Genomic DNA, 23,224 nt, shown 5'->3' with positions numbered 1-23,224 from the left:
TGCGCTGCTGGGGCTGCGGGCCGAGGCGTTGGGCATCCCGCGCGCGGGTGGCTTCTGGTTCAGACTGGCAGAGGCGACGCCCGCGAGCCGGGCAGACATCATGGGCTGCTGCTCTGGCCGCTGCGCGCTCATCTTCCTCTGCACTTTCCAGCTGGTGAGCGGCGACCCCTCCTCGGGACCCGCAGTCCCTGCACAATGGGGGATCCGGGCGCCGTCCCCCGACCCCAGCCCTGCCCGCTGGGTCCGCGCCTGCCTCTGGAGGCTCCTGACTGGGCACAGCTCAGACCCGAGAGCTTCTGCGGCCGAAGTTCCCGGCAGCTGCCAGGGGCGTGGGAAGCCAGCGCCCTGTGCGCGACCCCGACGGCCCCTCGGTGCAACCCCGCGAGCCCCACAGCGTGTGTGCTCGCGCGCGGATCTCGGGGGCAGCCGCGGGGCCCCAAGCGGCTGGGCAGGTGCTGGGGAGCTGCTGGAATTGGCTGGCGAGGAACAAAAGCCTTCAGGCCCGGGCGCCTAGCCCGCGATCTCCAAGTCCTGTGCGCGCGGCGGGGAAGGGGCACCGGCGTCCACGCGTGACAGAAAGTGTGTGTGGCCCCAAGTGTGCACGCAAGGAGCGTGTACAGGGGTGTGTGTGTGTCTGTCTTGGGGTGTGGGGGGTGTGGGGTGTGTGAGGCCCACCCTGCCGGCCCCTGGCCCCTCCCAAGCCGGTGGAGGAGGTGGCCCCTCCCCTTTTGCCCTGGCCAGGGGAGATGGGGAGTGGAGAAGAGGCGGGTGCCTGGGGCTGCGTTTCTGTCTCTTGTGTCCAGGATTAGCTGGGCCCCCTGGGTACAAAGCTTTGTCAAAGAACTTGGACATCCCTTGGCCAAGTTTTCGCCTGCCCTTAGAGCTCCAGGGACTCCGAGTAGTTCTCACTCCTAGAGCCCTGGAGTAGAGGCCCAGGGCTGGGGAGAAGATGCTGATAGGTTCCTGGAACTCTGGTCTTAAAAGGGAAATGCTGCTTTGTGGAAGGGTGCTGGGTGTGCTCCTGGCTCAGCTGGCAGGGTGCTTCCTCCTGAGCTAGAGGGGGCTGATGGGGAGGAGGAAGGGCTTGCTTCAAAGATGTTGTGAGTAGGAAGTCCTCCTGCACCCATGGCTGTGCCAGGATTGGGGTCCTGTCCTTTGCCTGGGGGCAGGGCTGGCAGGGGGCTGAGATGCACAGGCTGGTATGTCCTGTTTGGAGGAAGGAAGGAGTACTGGAGCTGCCCTGTGAGCTGAGTGCTGCAGAAGCATGGGGGGCAGGCTGATGGGGAGCATGGAGGAAGGTGGGTGGTCTGCAGGGTTTTGCTGGACAGATAAGGTGGAGGGAGAGCCTGGGCTCTGCAGCAGGCTGTGAGGCCTGAGGACTGTTGCGCTGGCAATAGGGAGCTATTGCAAGCCTTGGAGCAGAGGTGTCACTCACTGTCTTTGGGTGGGAGGGCTCCTTCTGTGGCCAGAATCCGTCCTGGGGATGGGGCTAGGGGGCAGGGAAGGGAAGAAGGGATCATGGGTAGGAGGACAGGAGGAGCCCCGGCTGACGGGGAACTTTGCAGTCTGGAGGCTGGCAGCTGGCTGGCCGTGTCCGGGCATCAGGAAGCAGAGTTGCTTCGGCGGTGGCATGACTTTGGCTTCTGTGGGTTGAGTTTGGTGTGAGGGATGCACCTGAGGGCGACTGTGGGCTGAGATTCAGAGCAGCAGGAACAGCTGCAGTGGGTGAGGGAGGAGGCCCCAGGGCTCTGGGGATCAGGCTGGGCCATGTTGCCTGTCTGGCCAGCAGAGGACAGGGGATGGTGCACAGGTGGGCCTGGCACAGGCCGCTGGGACTCTGACTACAGCTGATGCGGGGTGGTTCTCTAGGCTGGAGGGCAGCAGGGTTTCCCTGGATGGGGCTTCTCGCAGACTCTTTGGTCTCAGCCAGGTGAGCCTGAGGGCAGAACAGAGCTGTGTCCCCGTGCTGCCAGTGGCCAGAGCTGAAAGGCAGCAGGGACTACGAAAAAGCCTTTTGTCCTGGCTGTCCACCCACCCCTGCTCTGCCCAGTGGAGGGGCCAGCGTAGTGGGAAGAGGTTTGACACCCTCTCCGCTCTGGTCACCGTGTGTGGGGCTGGGGAGCCGAGGGGGAGGCTGTGGGCGGGGTGGTCCTTGGCTTGCTTTTCTGTTTTTGACAAGTGTGCGAGTTTTCTCGTTACCCAGCTATGGGACAAAGGCCCGACCATCCCGGGGCCTTCTCCCTGAAGAATAGCTTGACCTTTGCCCACTCTTTCCCGGGCTGTGCCCCAGGCGTTGACAGGAGCCAGGGCTCAGCGAGGGGCTTGGGGTGGGCAGGCGGCCACTGAGGCATCTCAGGGTGCTGAGCCTTCCAGTGCTTTGGCTTCAGAATGAAAAGATGTCCCACAGGCCGCCACCTGTGCTGGCCAGCCTGCCAGCGCAGGGTCTGTCTTCTGTGAGCAGACCCTGGGAACCCCCTCAGACTTAGAGAGTGGTTAGCAGGGATGCACACCCTGTCCGGCCAGGAGCTTCGGTCATCCCAAAAGAATGCAGCCCCCTACCCAGGTCAGGAGGCTCAGGACAGACCCTGCTCAGTCCCTGCTGGCCCCTTGATTTACACCCTGGTGACACCCTGAGCTGAGAAGACAGCTAAGATGTGCCTGGACCCCTACACACGGACATCGTGAGGTAACACTGGGTGTGGCTTAGAGCCCTGAGTGTGGCAGCCTGTTCGCAGCCACAGCCAGCTCACACACACCCCCTCCCGGCCCTGGGCCCAGCCAGCTCACAGCCCCCAGCCCTGGGGCGCAGCCAGCTCCCAGCCCCTGGCCCTGGAGCCCAGACCAGACAGTGGCTGGAGCCCTTGCCTTGGCCCAGAGCTTGACTTGTCAAGGTCCTCCCTGCCGTGTGAATGTCTGGCCTGGTCTGTCCAGGGGCATGGAGGTTGTTGGGCAGCCCTCTGTCCTGTGCCTGCTGACTGGGGGGGAGCTCTGAGAATCAGCGCCAAGGACCCCTCTGAGGAGCCCCCAATCCTCCCCCTGCTTCCTGGCACATAATTACCACTCTCTTCTGTGCCATGTGTGGGGACTTTGTTGGGGCTGCAGTTAGGGATCGAGCTTAGCGGTGGGAACTTGGGCACGTGGGGGCCTGTAACCCACAGCTACGTCTCTGCTGTCACCCCCGGGTGTGTCTGCGGCCCTGAACTGGCCCCTCTTCGCCATCCCCAGCCTGTTAGCACCCTCCAACCTTTGTCCCTTTCCTAGAAAGCCACCGAGCAGGACTGTCGCTGAGGTTCGCAACCTTGGGGGTGAAGGACACAGGGCTGTGATCAGGGAGGCTGCAGCCTGACGGCGTCCACCTCAGCCATGGAGGGGAGGCGCTCTGCCCCGTGGCTGGGAGCCTCCTCCTCGTGACTCGCAGGGGGACGCTGTCCTGGTGGGAACACCAGGGCCATTTCCTGATGTGATGCACTGCTGTGCACTTGCTCCTGCCTCTCCACCCCAGCTGTCTCCTAGGACGGACCCCAGCCCTCCAAGGGGCATGCCTGGAATGTCCCCCTCCCTGAAACCTCTTGGAAATATATGCCCCCAGCTCGGGGCCGTCCATGGCAGCTGGGCAGTGCCCAGGACGCTCCCACAGCAGCTGCTTCTTGGGGGCTGGTCGGGGTCCGGAGAGGGCTCCAAGACACAGGCCAGGGTGGGGGATAGGGGTGCGGAGCTCCCTGGCTGTGGCCAGCAGGCCATGTGGGAGGGAGGCTGGCCCCTGCCACCCCGTCCTGCCCTCTCCCCTCTGCTCTTGGTCTCAGCCCAGCTAGTCCTGAGGAGGGGCATGCAGTGACCTAGCCTGCCTGGCTGTGGGAAGACTGGCGTCTCCCTCCCATGCCTGAGGCTACCTGCTGGGAGGGGCTCCCCACCCCACCCCCGGCCCTTCAGAGTCCTCCCCGCCCCAGGGCTCAGCTGACACCCTGTCTCCGCCTCTGCTGGCGCTGTGCTTCGGGATGGCTCTCGCCTGCCTCCGTAGTCTGTCCAGTGGCAATGAGTGCTGGGCGCGCAGTGGGCCTGTGGGGAAACCGTGGGAAGCAGCCATGGGCCCTGCTGGGTTGCTGTCCCTTCTCTGCCACCATCCTTCCAGGACGTGCTGGTCCTTTCTGCCCTTGCTGCGCCAGCTTTCCTTGTCCTCAACACGGGTGGGATGGTGTCTGGGGTGCAGCGGATTCAGCTGTACTTTCTCCTAGTGTGTCGTCGGCCCACAAACGTGATGAATGAGTGAATGAAGGAATGAATGACTGCTTCCTGAAGTCAACTGAGCTCAGAGCCAGTCTGTCTCCCTACGTATGAAACAGCAGTTTCCTTAGGTGTCTCTGATTCCCTCGAGTTGGTCCTCTGTTGGCCATGCCTGCAGGGCTGGCGTCCACAGAGCTGGGGTAAAGAAAGTCCTCGGAGGGGAGGAGTACCCCAAAATGGTGAGAGAGCCCCACAGACGAGGAGGGTGCTGATCTGGGGGGCCTAGGAGCCCAGCATCTGCTCACGGCCGAGAGCACCCTGGGACCCGTGTCCCAGGCCTTCACCTTCCACTGTTTGCTGTTGGCCCTACAGCCCCCTTAGGGCAGCCCCCTGTGAGCCCATTCTGCAGATGAGGAAACTGAGGACGGGGGCTCACTGGAGGAGGAACACCCCAGCAGTGATGCTCCCAGGCCCATCCAACTCATTTGGAGATTTTTGTTGGAAGAGCCAGGACCGCAGTGGGTGTTGGATGGTGATGATCAGGCAGGAGAGGGGGGCTGAGGCCTCCCCCAGGGGGTCCGCCGCCCCTCACAGGCCCGCTCTGCTCCTAGGTCACCGCCCTGGAGAGGCAGGTGTTTGACTTCCTGGGCTACCAGTGGGTGCCCATCCTGGCCACCTTCGTCCACATTGTAGTGGTCATCCTGGGGCTCTTCGGCACCATCCAGTACAGGCCTCGTTATATTGTGGTGGTGAGTCCGCTGTGCTCCGGCCCTTCCCCTGCAGGAAGGTGGGTGGGAGGTCTGGCAGGGGGGCTCCAGTGACAGTTCTGTCAGGAAACCCGGAAAGGCCAGGATTTCAGCCATACACCATCTTTCCAGAACCCCGGGCTCAAACCTTCCCAAAGCCTGGATAAGTTCCAGAGTTCAGACCTGGAAATTGTGGCTTTGGGGATGGTTCTGGGAAACTGGGGTGCAGAGCACCTGCTGGGGGTTCAAGGCAGGATTGGAACCCAGTGTACACCAGCCCCGCCCCTCCCCCCACTGCCATCCCGTCTCTGGAGATGCTCAAACAATGTCCAGAAAGTTCTGCTCCAAGCGGAGCAGCATTCTCGTTCAGTGCAGATCAAAATAATTGGTCTCGACCAGGGCTTGGAGCAGACACTTCTCTGTAAAAGCCCAGATGTGGGTCTCCCAAGCTTTGTGGGCCATGGTCTCCGTGGAGGGTACCTGGCTCTGCACTGGCACAGCCCGGGCGTGGCTGCATCTCAGTAAAACTTGACAAAAGCAGGTGCCAGCTGGCAGCCCTCCTTTCCCTGCAGCAGATCTCAGGGGCTCTTTGGGTGGATTTTGGGGGTTCAGACTGCTCATACCCTTGCTTATCATTGGTCCACCTGGGACGGGCCATGGGCACCTCTGGGCCAGGAGATTGGGTCCTTCCAGCTGGCTGTCCCGGCAGCCCCATCTCCTGGGCGCCCCTCTTCCCATGGGAGCAGGAGCCCAGCCACCCTCTTGGCACAGTGTATGAGGCTCCATGGCTGAGACCTGTCCCTAGGGGGCTCGGGATGGTCATCCTCCAAACAGAACACCCTGGCCTCCAGACTCAGGGAGCAGAGACCCCTCTACTGCTGCAGAGGCCTCGTCCTCCAAAGGCACTGTGCCAAAGCAAGTTGGGCTCCCTCCCCTCCAAGGTCTGGGCTCACCTCCCCCTACCCTCTCTTGTCTCCCTAGTACGCTGTGTGGGCAGCCGCCTGGATCACCTGGAACATCTTCATTATCTGCTTCTACTTGGAAGTGGGAGGCCTCTCCAAGGTGAGTAAAATGGGGGGAACTCACGAAAACGGAGGGGGTCTTGGCCAGGCCCCGTGGGCACTGGATGTGTTTGTCTGTCTGTCGCCTGCTTCCCCCGGCCAAGGCAGAGAACGTTCATGCCTCTGTCTCCAGCACTCAGAGCACTCCTGGCCCACAGCAGTGACTCAGTGAATGTCTGGGGAAAGTGATGTGATGGATGGATGAGGGGCTGTGGGCATTGCTGGGCAAGTGGTCACCAGCTGGAAGGAGATGCACCAAAAAAGGCTTCCTGGAAGAGGGGGCCTTGGAGCCTGGGCAGTGCCTGGAAGGAGAGTCAGGACTGGGGAAGGGGAGCAGAGGGCCCAGCCTTGGCAGAGGCATGCAGATGGAAACAGCACCGGTGTGGCCAGAGGGGACACTGTCCTCCTGCGGCTCTTTCAAATGCTGATAAAGCCCAGGGTCCCTCCTGTGGGGAGGGGGCACCACATCCAAGCCATGTGCTGCGGAAGCGCCCGTGTGAGTGAATCCTGCCTGAGCTGCTGATCTGGGCCCTTCACACAAAGCATTTCAGTTCATCCTTGCACAATGCTCAGGAGTGGGATGGCAGGTGTGCGGTGGGGCAGACGGCCCCTGCTCCCTGGGACCATACCTGGGGCGGCACTGAGAGAGACAGACCTTAGTTCAAATACACCTGAAACGGCAGCATTCGCTGGAGAGGTGAGGGAGGGGCCCAGGGCACTGTGAGAGCATGTCCTGGGGGTCCGACCTGGGCAGGGAGGCCTTCCTGGAGGAGGGGCTGTGAGCCGGGGGCTGTTGGCAAGAACAGCAAGGCCTTCCCTGCAGGAGAATGGCCGAGAGGGCCTTGGTGCCCCTGCCCCCCTCTGCAGGCAGGGGAAGTGGGAGGTCTGGGCACCCACGCTGGGCTGGGGGGCCCACGCTGGGCTGGGGTGGGTGGAGGCTGACCATGTCCCTGGCACTAACCTAGCTCCACCCCCTCACCCCAGGACAGCAAGCTCCTGACCTTCAACCTCTCCCGGCACCGCTCCTGGTGGCGTGAGCATGGTCCAGGTTGTCTGCGAGAGGAGCCAGCAGCTGGCCTGGGCCCTCTAGACAGCCAGGCCCCAGTGCCGGCCATCGGCTGCACCCTGGAGCATGGCTACGTGGAGGCCCTGCACAGCACCCTGCAGATCCTGGTGGCGGTGAGCTTGGGGGAGGGGAGGAAAGGAGGGGAAGGGTGGAGGGGGCTCATCCTGCTATGGGACCAGGTCCCAGGCCTTTCCTGCACAAGGCAGGACCACCGTCCTCTGCCAGGGCTGGGAGCCCCTTCCCACCCATCCCTGCCCAAGGGTTAAGGAACCACACCCCCTCTCCCATCTGTGTGGCCTGGGCCACCTCAGCCTCAGTGCCCCGCTCTGTAAAGTGGGCTCGGAACTGACTCCAACCCCAGGGTCGGAGTGAGGATGAAACGAGGGGACAGAACCGGAGGCTCTGGTGATGCTGTGGGGTGGGGGGGGCCAGGTGAGGGGGGGCCCTCTGTGGGAGGGATCAGGATGGAGGCTCCTGCAGCCCTCTCCCCACCCTGGAGGCAGCATGGGCAGGTGAGGAGCCCCGAGAGCTTCTCCACAGCCTCCTCCAAGTCAGAAGGACTGTTTCCATGTCCGCCCGACAGTGGGTCGTGGAAAGGGGGGCGGAGACCTAGCCAGCTGGCACACTGGCCGCTTTCAGCTCCTGCTACGTTGAGAGTTAGGGGTGTAGATTCAGTGAATAAAAATGCATGAAGCCCAGTTAAATTTAAATTTTAGATAAACAGCAAGTAAGTTTTACTGTAAGCGTGTTCCATGCCACTTTTTGGCTGTACTTACTAAAAATAGTTTCATCGTGTATCTGAAGTTCAAACTTCAGTAGACATCAGGCATTTTGTCTGCAGAGAAACGATTTGATGTGGAGGGAGGGCGGAGAGTGGGCTGAGCAAGTAAGTGCCTGGCAGCTGGCCGACTCCAGGGCTCTGGCACGCGCGGTGGGCCACCGCAGGGCACTGGTCAGATCTGGGGGCTCCTGACCCCCTGGGTCGATGCCAACATGTCCCAGTGGGTGTCGGGTTTACAGGACAAAGGTTCTGCGCTGGCAGCTGACATCGGAAACTGAATCCCAAGTTGAGGGCCTCCCCTGGCACGAGGCTCGAGACCGTGGGGGCAGCCGTGAGAGCTTGCTGGGCTGCCCGCTCCCCCACTCTTGCAGGTCCAACAGAAGCCAGACTTCGGGGCGCCTGGGCGCTGCCCCTCCTTCAGGTGCTGGGACCTCCTCTCTCCCACCACGGTTTACTCGCTGAGGCAAAAAGAGGGCTCCGGTTACCCCAAAACACGTGGGAACCAGGGTACGTTGCTCGAAAAGAGAAAGAACCACTTGCCAAGGATACAAGTCAGAACTTCTGAAGTCACTGACAGGGTTTGTGAACAGGCAACAGAAAGGAAACTGGAAAAGGACAAGTGACGATTCTCGCAGGGCGTTTCCATCGTGCTGTTGGTGCGCAAGCGCTGTGCACTGTTGGGGGAGACACCGCTGGGGATTTCTGCAGTGAAGTGCGAGTTTCTGAATACCTGTCAGCCTCTGCTGTTTGTCCTCGGGGGTCCAGGAGCAGCAGGCCCTTGGCTGCACAGGTGGGCTGGGGGAGCAGGTCCTGCGGGCCGTCTGAGAGCCTCACGGAAGAGCTGGGCCGAATCCGGAGGAGGAGGGGGAGGAGGAGGAGGAGGAGGAGGAGAGGAGGAGGGACTGGAGGGCACAGGAGAGGCAGTTGGGACGTCCTTCCCCGGCGCCCCGCCCCGCCGAGGAGGAGCAGGGCGGCTGTGGAGGTTTCAGCACCGCGGCCAGCGCCCAGGGCTGCGCCCCCCCCCCCCCCCCCCCCCCCCGTTCTCCCAAGAGGAGCTCCAGGCTCCTGTGGGCGGCCTCCCCCTGGGCCCACGGTGCCAGGAAAGGCTGCTTGGGAAGGTGTCTCAAGTTTGCTGTGCAACGGCAAAGAGACAGGCACAGAGGAGCCGTTGACCTGCCGCCTGGACAGACAGGCTTCCACCTCCTCCTTGGAGGCACACTGGGCCTGTTCTGTGGTGAAGAAACCAAGACACAAAGGTTAAGTGCACCCCCTGAGGTCTCGCTGACGGAGGGCCAGTCTCTCGCTCCCTCAGCCCTTTGCTCCTGTGCCAGTGGCTGCCTTCCTGTTCCCCTTCCTCCACCAGCCTCTTGTCCCCTCCCAGGCTGCAGTTTCCCCACCACCTCTCTCAGAAGACTGCTTAGCTTCTCCATGGCAGGAATCCCCATGAAACATCTTTTCTGTTTATTCCCCTGATCAGGCGAGGTCCCACCAAGACAAATGATGCATTCAGATTAGGTGAATTCCTGGGGGCTAGTGAAGGGTGGGTGCCCTGTTGGAGACCACATGGGATACCAGACTCCCTCGGGGCTGTGGCTGAGCCGTTGCCACGCTGGCCTGAAGGGACGCAGGGAGGAGTTATGGTACACCACAGAGATCTGCAGAGCTGTGGCCCCGGGGCTGGGAGGCAGTCCTGCGGACAAGGCATTGGGAGATATACGTCCTGCTTCTCCCCCAACCCCCTCCCTCCCCCTAGTCTCCTGCTGGGCTCCCCATTGGCCACCCCAAGCTGGAGGGAGCGGGAGCCCATGGGTGGACCATCCACACCATGCAGGGTGGGGAATGTTGGGGGAACGTCTGCCCGGGGCAGCTGGGGCACCTATGACCCACCACCATTGGGACCATCCTCTGTGCTATGTCCTGGAGGTCGAGATCACCACCTGGTGTGGGGGTGATCAGACAGTTGGTGATGCCCCAGAGCGTGGAGGTCTGACCTACTGGGCTTGGAGGTCAGAGGGCATGAGCTCACTGTCCTGGGCCACCTCTCAGGTTTCCAGCTTCTGTGGAAGAGGCTTCCCTCTGCAGAGCCTCCGGGATGAGCTGGGGTGGGGCAGCCCCTCCAAGGATCCTGGGAGCACAGGGAGCTGTGGGCCCCTCCTTAGCTGCCCCTGCAGTGTCGAGATGCACTTTGCTGTCTGCTCCAGGCCGCTGTGTGCTGAGGGCTGGAGCCGGGCCCCCTCGTTCTCATCAGAGAGGATGCAGTTCCATGAGGCCAGTAAACTCCACACTTGGGAGTAACTCACCCCATGGTTACTGTTGCCTGGGCTGTGCGAGATCGGAGGGGCCAGCCGTGGGCAGTGCCGGTCTTGCCCGTCTCAGTGGAAGCCCTTTCTCCTAGCAGCCCTGGGGCCCGGGCGTTCACCTGTCCTCTTTCCCCTGCAGTCTGAGCATCCTCTGAGGAGCCTGGCTGAAGAATCTCTGCCAGGTCAAGCCCTCGACTCCCGCAGGGCAGCAGCCAGCCCCATCCACTCTGCCCGCAGTCGCCTGCTGGGCAAAGGCCTCCGTCTCTCTCTCCGGCACTCTCTTCCAAACCATGCAGCTTGGTGGGCTCAAAACTTGTCCTCTGTGGCTGCCGCTAGATGCCCTCTCCCCCAGGAGGAGAAACCCAGTGGTTGTCTGCTTAAGGCCAGAGACCCCAGGGAGGACAGCCCGTCTGTAATGGGGGTGTCACGCTGGGGGCACAGTCGGCCTGGGGCCCATCCAGGCCGTGGCTACGGGTCTCCCAGGGCTTCTCTCTGCATCTCACCCCCTGTTCAAGCAGGGGCTTGGTCATCTTCCTGACTTGCTTGTCCACTGGCCCCCTCACCCTCATGTGTCCCCCTCACCTGCAGAGGTGCTCCCCCCACAGTGGGGACTCGACGCCGTTAGAACTCCAGAGCTTAGGAGGCCAAGGGATCTCTTTCCTTGTTGTGTTTTACAGGCGAGGACACAGAGGCCGAGAGGGCAGTGGCCTCATAGTTAGGATGCCCTGGGGCCCACTTCCCGTAATGATGCTTCTCCGGCTCCCGGGTCCTCGCCCTGAGAATCCTCTCATGTCTTTCAGCTCCTGGGCTTCATCTGTGCCTGTTATGTGGTCAGTGTTTTCACCGAGGAGGAGGACAGCTGTAAGTGTGCGGCCACCAGCCTCCTGCCAAAGCCCCTTAGTGAGCCGTCTGGCCCCACCAGGCAGTGGGGGAGGGAAAGGGAAGCTGAACATCGACTACAGAGGCCTGTCATGGCCCAGGCCTGAGACCTGGCCTCTTAAATGGATCCCTGTGCCACAGAGGTCCTGGCCTGTCCTGGCCCCCCTGGCCTGGGGGACGGTCCAGCCACCTGAGAAGAGATGAGGAGGGTCCCGGGCTGCGGCACCAGGGCGCAGTGCACCCCCGCTCCCCCGGGCTGGGGGCTCCTGTGCTGCGGGCTGGCCCCCAGTGATCCCCACAGCTGTTGCAGGCGGAAGGCTGAGTTCTGACCTACAGAGGAAAGTGCCCTGACTGCCCCGCTGCCCCGCCGAGTGCCTCCTTGCACCTGGGGCCGCTTCAGGCCCCAGCTCTGGCTGGGCCCGTCTGAGACCATTCGTACATCCCCCCACCCATGAGCCCCCTGGACTGTGCTTTAATTTGCAGCGTCAACGCTGGGGTGCTCTCGCTGGCCCTGACTGCCTCAGGCTCCAATAGGGTCTCCTGGGAAGAGGAAGACCTTGCAGAGGAGGACGAAGTCAGGGTGGGCGGGGCTGGGAGCACCCGGGGAGAGCGCCGTGGCTCCACAGGCAGCAGCTTCTCTGGGGTTGGGATCTGAATTCAGAGCCTGTTTCCAGAGGTCAGGCGGCCGTTGGGTAGGTGGTCCATACATCCTTCAGAGAGCAGGCTGACTCCTGGACCAGCCCCCAGATACCTTCAGTCCTTGTGTGGTGAGACCCCCAAACCGTCACTCAGCCCACAGCTGGCTGGGAAGAAACGGAAGGGGCTTCCTGTGTCGGTCGCACTAAAACGTTTTCGCATGGGAGCCAGCCCTGGGGTTCAGAATGTGTTAGCTTTGCTCAGCAAGCCCTGGCCAGGAATGCACTGTGCAGCCACCACCTCAAGGTGCTGTGACTGGGAGAGCCGGGCAGCCCCCGCAGCCTCCTGAGAGCGCCAGCATCCTCTGAAGCTTTTCCCCCAGCGGGAGTCCGCCCTTCATCCTCCGGGTGTGAGCCCGCCCGCCAGGGGCGCCACCTCAGGCCGCTGCCTCTCTGCCTCTGCATCCCTGCAGGGGTGTTTGTGCTTGGGGACGACCTCACTCTGCCATCTTGTCCATTGTTTGGGTTTGTTTTATTTGGGTCTTGGTTTCTTTCAGTTGATTTCATTGGTGGATTTGACCCATTTCCTCTCTACCATGTCAATGAAAAGTCTTCCAGCCTCTTGTTCCAGCAGGCGTACCTGTAAGTACGGCCGCAGAGCCTGCCCCGGCTGGCCTGGCCAGTGCGGTTAGCACAGCCACCTTGGGAAGCCTCACCAGGCAGCTGTCTTTCTGTCTGTCCATCCATCACCCATCCGTCCATCCATCTCCCACCTTCCCAAGGTCTCTTCACGCCGGCAGCAGGCCTGGACTGGGGGTGCAGAGCGCCGCACCCAGCAGGGTCTGTGGGAGTGGGAGCTGAGCTGGCTTTGTGCCGGGGACCCAGGAGGCGCTGAGAGGCCTCCTCCCGGGAGGTGACGTGGCGATTTTCCCAGTTCTCACCGTGGCAGGAAGTGTGAGGTGTTCCCTGCCATTGGAGGGTCACACTTCCCTCCTGAAAAGCAGTGTCCACGGCCCTGCACTCCCCAGGCCTCAGGTCGGGGCACCTGGGCTGCTGGCCCACCTCCTCTGAAGGGACCTTTGCCGCGGGCCCTGTCCCACGTGGAATCCTGAAAGCTGGGGTCAGAAGAGGCAGCTGGTGGTCCTTCTCCTGGGAGGGCTGTGCTTCCTCTGTCCCACCCTGGCCCTCAGGGACAAGCCTGCCCTTGGGGCCACACTGCAGCTACCCTCTGGGGACTCTGGCCCTCTTGGCAGCCTCCCAGCCTTTCTATCCTCTAAGTAACCCACGTCAGCCAAGGGCCGTCAGAGGTAGCAGGTGTCCAGCTCCCACAGTAGGGGACCTCGCTCGGGCGCCCAAGCCAGGGCAAGGTGTGTGGGAGTTGATGGCCTGGACACACAGGCTCTGGAAGAGCTTGCCAGGCTGGACAAGCTTCTGGGATTTCCCTCCAGCCATGGATCTGGGTGGCCAGAGGGACCCAAGGTGAGCCCCTCATTCTGCTCCCAGTCTCCTGGCCCAAACCCCACTGAGGTGCCTGCGGCCAAAGTCAGCTGTGTAGGGACAAGGCCCTGAGATTTCCGTGGCAAGCCGCAGTCCTGGCCAGGCCTGGCAGAAGTTCAGCCTCTTGCCCCTGGCCCTTTCCCAAAGGCCAGGAAGCCTTCCTTTTCTTGGATTTTGTCCCATTTGTTCTGGAAGGGAACAGGGTACAGCCGCCCTTGCTGACCGCTGACCCCTTGCACTTTCCTTCCGGGTTCTCTGACCCTGCTCACCCCCACCTCGCCCCCACAGGCCTGCGTAAGTGAAGGAGCGTCCACCCCCTCCTGTGACCCCACCAGCCTCAGTGACCCACTGCAGATGGTGAGCAGACGCCAGGCAGCGGGACGCACTGGGCCTTCCTGCCCCAGGGACCCTGCAGGGGCTGAGCACCTGCCCCAGGGTCGAGTGACTGGACCTGAGCTGGTGGAAGATGGATGCAACATCAAAAAGTTTGCTGTTTCCTTTTTCTTAAAAAAAAAAAAAGAAAGAAAAAGACACAGAAGGAAATGTCATACCTGGCCTCTGGCAGCACTAGGGTTGCTCTCTGTCCACAGCAGGCCTGGGGCTGCTGTCCAATGAGCCCCCTTCCCTGGGAGCCCTGTCCTGGGGCAGCCAGGCACCCAGACGCTGCACACACCCGTGCTGGGGAGAGGGGCTGGCCCCAGGACTGCGAGATGGGGAAGTGTGACCCCACCATGAAGGTCAGCATGAGTCCCTAGAGACCCCCACCCGAGTGCAGGTTCCTGACTCAACACTGTGCCCACCAGGCCCCACCTGCCCCAGGTGCTGTGGCTGGTGGAACCCTGGGGTGGGGGCTGGGCTTGCCCAGGAGCCACAGGACAAGAGCTGCCTGGAAATGTGCTGATGGGGGGCGGGTCCTGTTCAAGTCCCCCCCCCCCCCATGAAATAGTCCTAGGGCATCCCCCAAGGTGCCCACAAGTGGATTAAAAGGAACCTGCCCTCCAGACCATGTTTCTGAGATGCAGGGGCTTGTGGGGTATTCACAAGTTTAGTTTCAGGAGTGGCCCAAGGCCAAAGAGAAGAACCAGGGAAAGTGGGGAGCGAACGGGAGGGGCAAATAGCCTGGAATGGGACAGACCGTTTGGGGCAGGGTAGTGGGGAGGGGCTGGAGGTTCTGGAACAGAGGCTGCAGAGCACTGTCCAAGGAAAACCCACACTTTATTTCGACTCTTCCAAAGCTTCCACAGGTAGGCTCCCACCCCCTCCACCAAGCCGTCCACAGCTCCCTCTTCCTCGCTGGGCTGGTCAGTGCTGGACACCAGCTCAGCCATCCCCAACGGGCCGCCGAGTGGGCCAAGGGACAGGCTGAGCGAGTGGGGTGCCCTCCTGGAGCGGTACTCACAGCTCCTGGAGGGGAGGAGGTGGGAGCAGCAGCTCCAGTTGGCTTGTCCACCCGGCTGGGACCCCTCAGCCCTGAGAGGTTCCTTCCCTGCTACTTCCACCCCGGAAGATTCTTGGGGAGATCCTGGAGCACAGAGACCCTGAGAAGGCCGTGGCTCCTGCCCCCACCTCCGTGACGCCGAAGGGCCCCCCCCCCCACACCATGCATTTCCATCAGGACTCTGCTCCCAGGTTGGGATCCCTGTGGGGTCCACGCTCAGGCAGACCCCAGCCCCCTCCCCTTGACAAGGGCGGCATGTGCTCTCCATACACCCCCGAAGCTGAGCAACCCTCGGCCAGGGTGCCGCCCTCTATGCCCGGCTGGACGGGTGGCACCATCCCTCTGAGCACTAAGAAACCCGGGCAGAGATGTGCCCAGTGGGTGTGGCTTAACACGCCCAAGCAGGGTGGCAGTGGCCGCCTGGGATGCTGCGTTGAGAAGAATTCAGTGCAGGTACCCAAGCACCAGGGGGAGTGGACGGGCAACGTCTGTGGGGCCAGGGAGGTGGCGGGAGTAAGTAGTGCCATCTCCTGCCCCCCCCCCGGTCCCTGCGACGCTGGGCCACCATCAGGACCACAGGAGACGGCATGCTTGTGGTCACTGTCCAGGCCTGTTCCAAAATCTCAGGGGCAGCCTGGTGTCCAAACACTCACCTGGCCTAGGACAGGAAGGTGCGCACGCAGCTGCCAATGGGGGCCCTGCAGATGGGGCACAGCTGCAGGCTGGGTGCGCACTCGGCACAGGCCAGGTGGCCACAGGGCACGAAAACAACGGCCACGGTGCGGTCCAGGCACACGCGGCAGGTCCGCTCCTCCCGCAGGCGCTGCAGCTGTTCCTCTGCATCCCGCGCTCCTGGGGACTCTGGGGCCACCAGCACCCACTGGGCCTGGGCTCCACCCGCTTCTCCACAAGGGCGACCTGTGACACCATCCCCACACCCTGACCTCAGCCCTCTGTGTTGGCAGATGTGGGAGGCGGGCCAGACCAGGGGTGGCCGCCCCCACCGCAGGAGGCAGGAGGCCCGGCCCCACTCCCACCCTAGGCGCCCCCTCCACCTGGCTCCCTGGCTCCTTCCAACGGGGCCTCTCTTCTGGGCACGGGCAGCTCAGGCCCCAGGTGGACAGGAGCTGTGGGCAGTTAGAAGAGCCTTAAGGCCCAGGTCCCCGGGGAGGTAAGGCCTGGCCCAGAGACAGCTGGCTGCAGGCGAGGTCCAGTTCTGACTGGCAGTACAGCCCCTGCCCCCACATCTGCCCCCCGCCCCGCCCAGCGCGCCAGAATCCCAGCTCCCCCTCCACACCGGGGCGCTCTGCCTGTGCAGCACCTCACGTGGTGCCATGGACACTGTGTGCCGGGCACTGTGGGAGCAGTGAGGCAGGAAAGGTGGGGGCAGTGTCCAGAGAGGCGGAGGTACCTCTGGCCCCCACAGCCCGGCCCCTGTCCCCCTCCTGGAGCAGGTCGGCCACCAGCTGGGACGCGGATACGCTGGTCGGCACCGCCCGGCGGTACCTGCGCTGCAGCAGCTGCCACACTTGGCCCTGCCCGAAGCCCATCCCAAGCACGGCCTGCACGGCGGGGCACTGGCTCCACGCGGGCCACTCCTGGCTGTCCCCAGCATCTGCAAGGTAGTATGAGGGGTGCTGGACCCAGGGCAGGCAGGGCCCAGGGCCTCGGGGTCCTGGGAAAGAGGCAGTGGCCTGCCACTCTGATCCGTCACCAGGGCCACCTCCACGTGAGGGCCCCTGTGGCCATCATGGCTGCTCCAGCCATGCCCAAGTCAGGGCTGTGTTCCCAGTGCCTGGATCAGAGGTGCCCCCACACAGGGAAGGTGACAGGCCTGAGACCAAAGCGGCCACAGACAGTCCTGCGACACACCAGGTGCTGCTCCCGGGGCATCACTGGACCCCGTTCAATCCCAAATGAGGTTGGCTCCATCCCATTTCACAGCTCAGAGCACTGAGGCTCAGAGAGCAGAATCATGTGTTACAGGGCTGGGTGGAAGCACGGGACCTGAACCCTGGAGCCCCTCAGACCCTACCCCACTGGGTCCTGAGCACCACACGGGAAGCAGAGCTCAGCACGGCGGCTCCTCTGTGTGCTGGTGACTCTGGCCAAGTGAGCTCTTGAAGGGTGACTGGCAGACACACCGGCAAAGGCCGCCCCTCTCCACGCCCCCGTGGCCACCTTTGGGAATGGCCGTGCCCACGGTGGCCAGTTCTGTGGTCGTAGGGGATGGCTTTGGCTTCACTGGAGTCCTGGACGCACACATGGTGTCTGTGGAGCCCCCCCATGAGGCCAGCTCAGACCCCTTCACTCTCGGCTGTCCTGCGGAGGTTAGGGGGCACCCGACAGCCCCAGCCACAGTCAGGCTGGAGATGCCCAAGGGAGCAGGGCCCAGGCCGCGCACCCTGGCTCACCTGAGGGGGCAGCTGGACCCGTGTCTTCTGGTTCCTCTGATCGGTCCTGGAAGGACCAGAGAACATTTGTGGAGCAGGGTGGGAGGGACCCGTTCCGCCTGCCCCCCAAAGCCCTAAGAACAGGCAGAACTCACCCAGGAGCCTGGCGGGCAACAAGACTCCTGGACGCTGCAGACAAAGTCCCTTCCTTTTGTCCGGAGCAGGAATTCACACCTGAGGGAGCAGGTCAGGAGCCCCGTGGCCAGTGGGCCTGCCCTGTCAGAGAGCCACCCCCACCAGGTCCAGGGCAAGCCCTGCAGACCGCCTGGCAGGGATGGCGCCATCATCTACCGCTCCCCCAGACTCCCCGCAGGAGACACTTGGGGCTGCTGCGTCGGGGTCTGTTGAGCATCAAGGAAGAAACAGCACAAGTGCCATCTGGATGGGGCCCCGTCCCTGAGACCCTACACCCCGGGACACGGCAGGGGAGGCTGGTGCACGCCCAGCCCCAGGACCCCCCCACAGAGCCAGTACCTGGGGAACCACCGGGCGTGCTCCGTCCAGGGGTCATCTCCTCGTTCCCAGCTCTGCAGACCTCCGTAGCAGAAGAAGCAGCGAACCTTGTCCTGCTGGCCTGGGGCAGAGCAGAGATGCTGGCCCCTCACACGGCCAGGAGTGTCCCCCAAGGCTGGGGTTGGGGGTTCCCACTGGCCTCTGCCACCCCCTTGCCCTGCATTCTCCTTGGAATTCACTCGTGCCTGTTTTATTGCAGGGGGAACGGGGGTAACAGTGGCTGGAGCACTTGCCAGAATCGAGGCAAATGTTTGGTGAATGTTCGGGAAGGGAATGCAACTGCTGGGTGTCTGTGCTGTTCACAGAGAGGCTGAGGGACGGGCCGCCCAGCCAGAACATCCCGTGTCACTGCAGAGCTTTGGAGACAGAAGTGCCCCCAACACCTCCACCCTAGGCGTCACCTCCTCAGGATGGATTCCCAGTGACCACAAGAAGGGACTGTTTGCTGCCAGGCTTGGTTTTAGAGGCTGACACCACCCGGGGGTGGGGACCCCGCATCTCTGCCCCTGCAGCCCTCACCTCTGTCTCACCCCATGCTGTCAACAGACTCATCCTCTTAGAGCCTGTCCCTGGCCCCCAGGGGCCCTGCGGATGCCCCCCACCTCCTGCTTCTCCTTCGGCCCCCACTGTCCCACCACTGACCCCTGACACCAGGGTCCATCTGTGCTGTTCTGGCCTCTCCCCGGGTGCACTTAATCTGAAGCACGAGCCCAGGAGAGACCCTAGGGCCGGGGACAGGTGTGGAAGGGCCCTGCGGCCCTCTGCATCAGGCCAGCACCTCCCTGCCATGGGGGAGGGGCTCCGTGGAGAAGGTGGAGCCCCAGCCCGGGAGGGTCCTGGATGGCCCCAGGCCCTCAGGACTCACCCGTGTGGAAGAAGCCGGCGGCAGCCAGCAGCTCGGGCTGTACCGCGCTGGTCAGCGGCCAGTCATAGAAGGAGGCCAGCCGCAGCTCCTCGGAGCCCATCCCGGGGAAGGCGGGCCTGGCAGACAAGGCCCCAGGCCCCTCTTCCTCCTCCTCCTCTGCCAGGGGGCGCAGCTGGCTCAGGATCTGCCCATCCGTGTGGTCCTGGCGCTGGGTGTGGCCACACCGAAAGTGGGGCTCACGGTGTCCCTCATTAGGGCTGCCGCCAGCTACCCAGTGGCTCGGCTCCGGGCCACAGTACTGACTTTTGCCCCTGTTCTCCAGCCCCATAGAGAAAACAGCAGTCCTGACCAGTTCTGCAGCCGCGACGGGGCCCCTGGACGGCCAGCCCTGGAATGTGCCCAGCCAGCCCGCCTCGGGGCTCTTGGTCCCTGGGCCCTGCCCGTAAACAGCCGTGGCCTTCGCTTCCAACAGCTGGGCAACGGGGCAGGAACAGTCCTGTCCACCAGATGCCCCCAGGGGCTGGGAGGGGCCCTGGGGCCTACCACCTTCTGGAAGGGTCCAGTGTGACAGCCCGTGTCACATGCTCCCTGCAGTGGGAGGTGTCATGGGGCTCCTGGGCAGGGGCCTCAGCGGGTGGGGCCGCCGTTGGGGCTGCAGCCCTCACTCCACGCTTCAGGGGAAGGTGGTGTCTTGGTACAAGGGGAGGGGCCAGAGCACAAAGACCCCTCCCGAGGCAGCAGAGGGCTGGTCCTGGCTCTGGGACCTCCGGGGAGGGGAGGGGAGAAAGGGTGGGCTTTGCTGTCGGTTGGCTCTGAGTTCCTGGGCCAGGCGCCAGGGGGCTCTGAAAGCAGAAGGTTCCAGGTCACCTGAGCCAGGCAGGCAGTGCCGCCCAGGAGGGGAGGGCAGCCTCCTCTACAGGGACGACACGGGGCAGCCAAGGCAGTCACGTGGGCGGTGGGAGCCATGTCTGCTGTGGTTCTCTGTGGGGTCACGAGAGCCTGGGCCAGAGTGTCATAACGTTTGGTGGAAATCGAGCGAAAGGGGTGGAGGGAGGGGGAAGGATGGGTTTTATTTCACTCCCCCTTAGAGAAGGATGCTCTGCACTGCCTCATCTCCACTCTGAGTAGAGCTCTCCAGAGCAGACCCTGAAACCAAGGCCAGGGTGTAAGAACTTTATTTGGGGGTCACTGCAGGAAGCAGCAGGAGGCAGTGGGCAACATGCCAATGCTGGGTGTATGCCAGAGGGGTCCTTGCCGTGGGTTCCCCTCCTGGGGGCCTCAGAGCCTGTGCACCCCTAGCCGCTGGGCCCAGTTCCCTGGCTCTGGGCAAGTGGCCAGCGGGCAGAGCCACAAGGGGCCAGCAGAGGCCGCCTGGGGAGAGCGAGAGCCAGGGCAGACCCAATCCTGGGCTCCTCCCACCCAAGGGCTGAGGCTGGACCTCCAGACCTTAACCCAGCTATGGGCCCGCGTGCAGCCATCTGGACCACAGCTTCAGGGCTGTCTTCCCAGCCCAGTCCACATCACTGGGGCTTATTAAATCAGACGATTTCATGGGCATGTGTGGCCACAGGCCTGGGCAGGAAGATCGGCCTGTCCCTGCAGATGATTCAGCACAGCTGAGCCTGGCTCCTTCCTGCCCTTCTCCAAGCCCAGGTGCCCCTTGAGGCAGAGCTGGGAGGCTGGGGGTGGGTGGAAGACATGACATGGGGCTTGACATGGGAGGAGGGAAGGCTGAACGGTGGCCTTCTTGTCTCAGTCCTGCAGACCCTGAAATGTTCACTGACGGGACAGACCACCTCATCTGGAGACGTAAGAGGTCCCATCTCCAGCCCCAGATCCCAGCCCAGGGCTCCAGAGGATTGCTGGGTTCCGCTTCAGGAAGGGCTGGATCAGGGAGCTTGCTAACCATAACCATGGTCAGCAGGTAGCAGGCCTCCAGGGAAAGCTGAACTGATAGGCTGCAAGGGTAAACGGGTACTGCCTATCCCAACTCCATGTGGGCTGAGTTCGGGGGTGGGGGTGGTGAACAGATTACAGGGGCTCAAAACCTCTGTCTTTCTGCCTCTCCCTCTCTCCTTCACACTCTGTAGATTTTCAAGCTCACAAGGAGGCCCTTTTTGGGGCAGGGCGTCTCAGGCATGGGTCGAGCAGAGCTCTTGCAGACAACTGATGACCTGGCTGGGCCCCAAGTGGCCCCAGGGTGAGCATGAGGTGCAGAGGAGCCGTGGAAGGGTAGGGCAGACCACTCTCACGGGAGAAGAAAGGAAGAAGCAGCTGAGCGTGCTGTGCAGAGGGCAGGGAAGGGTGCCACAAGCAGAGGGAACAGCTGCAGTGGAGGCTTGTCTGGTTGGTCCTCAAGGGCACTAGAGGCACAGGGAGGTGCAAGGCTGTCTAGGGCAGGTCAGGGGGACCCTGGAGCCAGTCAGGAGGTGCTAGCTGAGGTGCGAGGTGGAAGGCTGTCTTCATCTGCAGGCCCCTAGAAGCCAGCCATTGAGGGACCCATGGCCAGGGCCACCGCCCCTTAGGCCCCACCCCCAGCTCCCTGCTGGGGAATCGGCACAGCCTCTCTTGGGGGCAACCTGCCAGATCTGACAACATGCAGGTGGCCAATGTGAGTGCCTTCTGACCCAGGGACCCCCCTGCAGGAACCTCCCTCCAGGGGTCCTTACACAGCTGTACAATGGAACCTGAACAGGCTGCGAGAGACCTTCCGTCTTCCACCCTGTACTTTCGAGTACGAAGACGAGGGTTTTAACCACGTGCCCATATGCCTTTGAAATAAGTAGAAAATCAAATCTCTTTAAATCAATGCTGGCAATGTATACACAATCCCATACCAGCTGGGTCCGGCAGAGAGGGGGTGCCTGAAGGTAGAGGGTCCAGGATGGGGTGGGTTCTCTCTGCCATTGGACCTGCAGGGGAGGAGACCTCTGTACCCCGTGCCTGCATGGACTCAGCTGCTCCTGGAAGCTGGAGGATGGCCAAGGGTCAGGTGGGGAGGGCAGGAGCAGAGGGTTCTGGACAGTGGGAGAGCCCATGGGTCCCAGCACAGACCCTGGGGCTGGGCCATCTTTGCCCCAGAGGTTCTTGTGCTGTTCCAAAGCCTGAGCTGGTCAGTGTCATTTGAGGCCCCTACCACACCTACTTGTGCCAGGAACTACTCTGTCCCCAGCTTGCTGGACCCGGGCCTCCCTGTCCCAGAGAAGCTGGGCTGGAAAGGTGAGACTGGAGCAGTTTTCTCTCACCTTCTTCACAGCTGGACCATGGTAGTGGTGCTCTGCAGTTACAGGAAGCTCGCTCTAGACTCCTTGACACCAACCTTCCTGTGTCCTCATGCCTGGCAGAGGAAAAGGCTTCCCCTGAGGCTGATCTGAGGGCTTCAGCCACCAGTGCTGGGCCCACATAGTCCCTTCATAGGGCTTTTGGGGTCCCATGTTTCCTGCCAGCTGGGACCACGCTGCCCCCTGCCCTGGACGACCCTCGCTCTCCCCCTTCACTGAGATCAGTGAGGGACACTGCCAGATTTCCCAGCTGGCAGGGTGGCAGCCTGGAGGGTAGTGGGGAGGTGGTGGCTACCAGATCCTGTCTGCCCCTTCCCCGGTCAGCAGGCTGGTCTGACCACACCTCCTCAGGCCTCAGTTTTGGGGGCTACTCCTTTCACTGCTCAGTCCTATAGCTCATCTCCAACTTTTTCAGTGGACATCACCTGTGATCCTTGTACTGGCTGAATAGTGTCTCTCTGTTACCTGGAAATGTGATCTTATTTGAAAACAGGGTCGCTGCAGATAGAATGAAGTTAAGATGAGCTCATACTGGAGTAGGGTGGCCCTAAATCCAATGATGTATGTCCTTATAAGAAGAGGAAGAGTCAAGACACAACACACTGAGAAGACCATGTGATGATGGAGACAGAGCACCAAGGACACCTGGGGCCACCAGAAATGGAGAGAGCCAACATTCCAGGCCTCTTACCTTCAGCAGGACAAGGACAGGACCCAGACCTGGGCCTTGTGAGGGTGGTACACCTGCCAGAGCTGGAAAAGAAGAAAAGACCCACTTGGAAGCCATGCTGGGAAGTAGTCACAGGGGCCCAAGAGCCAGGAGGGACATCCAGGCTGGAACCTTCCGTGGGTTAAGGCATGGAAGTGAGTAGGAAGTGGGAACTGGGCTCCCTTCAGGAAGCTGGAGCCAAGAAGGGGCTGTCCACCCCTGAACAGAGACCAAAAGGCCCAAAAGGGCGCCATGCAGAGCTGACCTCTCTTTTCCTTCCCGTGGTGAAACCCGGAGTCAAGAATCTAACATGCAAACTGGTTATAAACTGGGGAGCCCCTTGTAGATCCAAGAGTGCTTGCAAAGCCGACCTTCAGGGAGGCCCGAGCCCAGGGCTCTACCGGGACAGCTGCTGCAGAAACCAAGGAGCCGCCCCGAGGACAGCAAAGCTCGGCGCCTGGGCGCCCCTCCGAGGGATGCCGGCGGGGCGTTTGGGGCGAGCAGCAGGGTACAGTGGACTGCAGCCTGCTGTAAGTGGCTTTCGGAGTGGCTGCACTTGCTGGCTTCGCTTCTCCCCGTCCCGGGGACCAGCGCAGGGGTGTCATCGGGCCCACTACCTGAGCCAGCCAGCGGCTGCAGGCGCCGAGACTCTGCAGCACCACTGCCCACGCTGCGGCTGCGCGCTCGAGGCCCAGTAGGTGACCCCCTGAGTCGCGGCCCCCGCAGCGCCATTGGACACGCCCACGTGACTTCCGGGGCTCGCCCCGCCCCTGAGCCGC

At 62.6% G+C, this 23,224-nt stretch overlaps 2 protein-coding genes across 9 annotated transcripts; one reads left to right on the top strand and one right to left on the bottom strand.

The window, feature by feature from the left end:
* NKAIN4 (sodium/potassium transporting ATPase interacting 4) lies at nucleotides 1-14,266 on the top strand. Of its 5 annotated transcripts, none has more exons than XM_032461558.1 (9): nucleotides 1-154; nucleotides 4,833-4,967; nucleotides 5,949-6,029; nucleotides 7,013-7,207; nucleotides 8,247-8,382; nucleotides 8,466-8,665; nucleotides 10,976-11,036; nucleotides 12,247-12,331; nucleotides 13,475-13,613. In XM_032461558.1, exons 1-9 carry the CDS (start codon nucleotides 101-103, stop codon nucleotides 13,482-13,484), a joined length of 957 nt encoding a protein of 318 aa, XP_032317449.1. In that variant the 5' UTR covers nucleotides 1-100; the 3' UTR covers nucleotides 13,485-13,613. The 5 variants fall into 5 exon arrangements, with proteins under 5 accessions (XP_032317449.1, XP_032317448.1, XP_032317451.1 ...); XM_032461557.1 differs by having other exon boundaries at nucleotides 4,833-4,970; XM_032461560.1 differs by lacking the exons at nucleotides 8,247-8,382; nucleotides 8,466-8,665 and having other exon boundaries at nucleotides 4,833-4,970.
* A 189-nt stretch (nucleotides 14,267-14,455) lies between these two features.
* BIRC7 (baculoviral IAP repeat containing 7) lies at nucleotides 14,456-23,216 on the bottom strand. 4 transcript variants are annotated; one of them, XM_032461554.1, is made up of 11 exons: nucleotides 23,063-23,141; nucleotides 22,428-22,489; nucleotides 21,701-21,792; nucleotides 18,456-21,226; nucleotides 17,552-17,651; nucleotides 17,173-17,251; nucleotides 17,039-17,084; nucleotides 16,036-16,239; nucleotides 15,680-15,751; nucleotides 15,278-15,542; nucleotides 14,456-14,590 (listed from the first exon to the last, which is right to left on the bottom strand). In XM_032461554.1, exons 4-10 carry the CDS (start codon nucleotides 18,781-18,783, stop codon nucleotides 15,283-15,285), a joined length of 1,089 nt encoding a protein of 362 aa, XP_032317445.1. In that variant the 5' UTR covers nucleotides 18,784-21,226; nucleotides 21,701-21,792; nucleotides 22,428-22,489; nucleotides 23,063-23,141; the 3' UTR covers nucleotides 14,456-14,590; nucleotides 15,278-15,282. The 4 variants fall into 4 exon arrangements, with proteins under 4 accessions (XP_032317445.1, XP_032317447.1, XP_032317446.1 ...); XM_032461556.1 differs by having other exon boundaries at nucleotides 18,456-19,297; XM_032461555.1 differs by lacking the exon at nucleotides 23,063-23,141 and adding an exon at nucleotides 22,817-23,040.
* Between the last annotated feature and the right edge of the window lie 8 nt (nucleotides 23,217-23,224).

This window comes from Camelus ferus, chromosome 19 (genome assembly GCF_009834535.1).
Source record: "Camelus ferus isolate YT-003-E chromosome 19, BCGSAC_Cfer_1.0, whole genome shotgun sequence".
NCBI lineage: Eukaryota > Metazoa > Chordata > Mammalia > Artiodactyla > Camelidae > Camelus > Camelus ferus.
The sequence above is the reverse complement of the archived record's forward strand: the minus strand, read 5'-3'. Positions and strand labels throughout refer to the sequence as shown.

Coding starts and splice junctions, on each gene's coding strand:
- NKAIN4 (XM_032461557.1), top strand. CDS start 101: ATGGGCTGCTGCTCTGGCCGCTGCGCGCTCATCTTCCTCTGCACTTTC. Junction 7,208..8,246: donor CCCTGCAGATCCTGGTGGCG/GTGAGCTTGGGG, acceptor CCACTCTTGCAG/GTCCAACAGAAGCCAGACTT. Junction 8,666..10,975: donor GCAGGCCCTTGGCTGCACAG/GTGGGCTGGGGG, acceptor CATGTCTTTCAG/CTCCTGGGCTTCATCTGTGC.
- BIRC7 (XM_032461553.1), bottom strand. CDS start 23,177: ATGGCGCTGCGGGGGCCGCGACTCAGGGGGTCACCTACTGGGCCTCGA. Junction 18,664..22,427: donor CTGTCCTTGTCCTGCTGAAG/GTAAGAGGCCTG, acceptor GGCCACACCCAG/CGCCAGGACCACACGGATGG. Junction 16,240..17,038: donor GGGTCCAGCTGCCCCCTCAG/GTGAGCCAGGGT, acceptor ACTACCTTGCAG/ATGCTGGGGACAGCCAGGAG.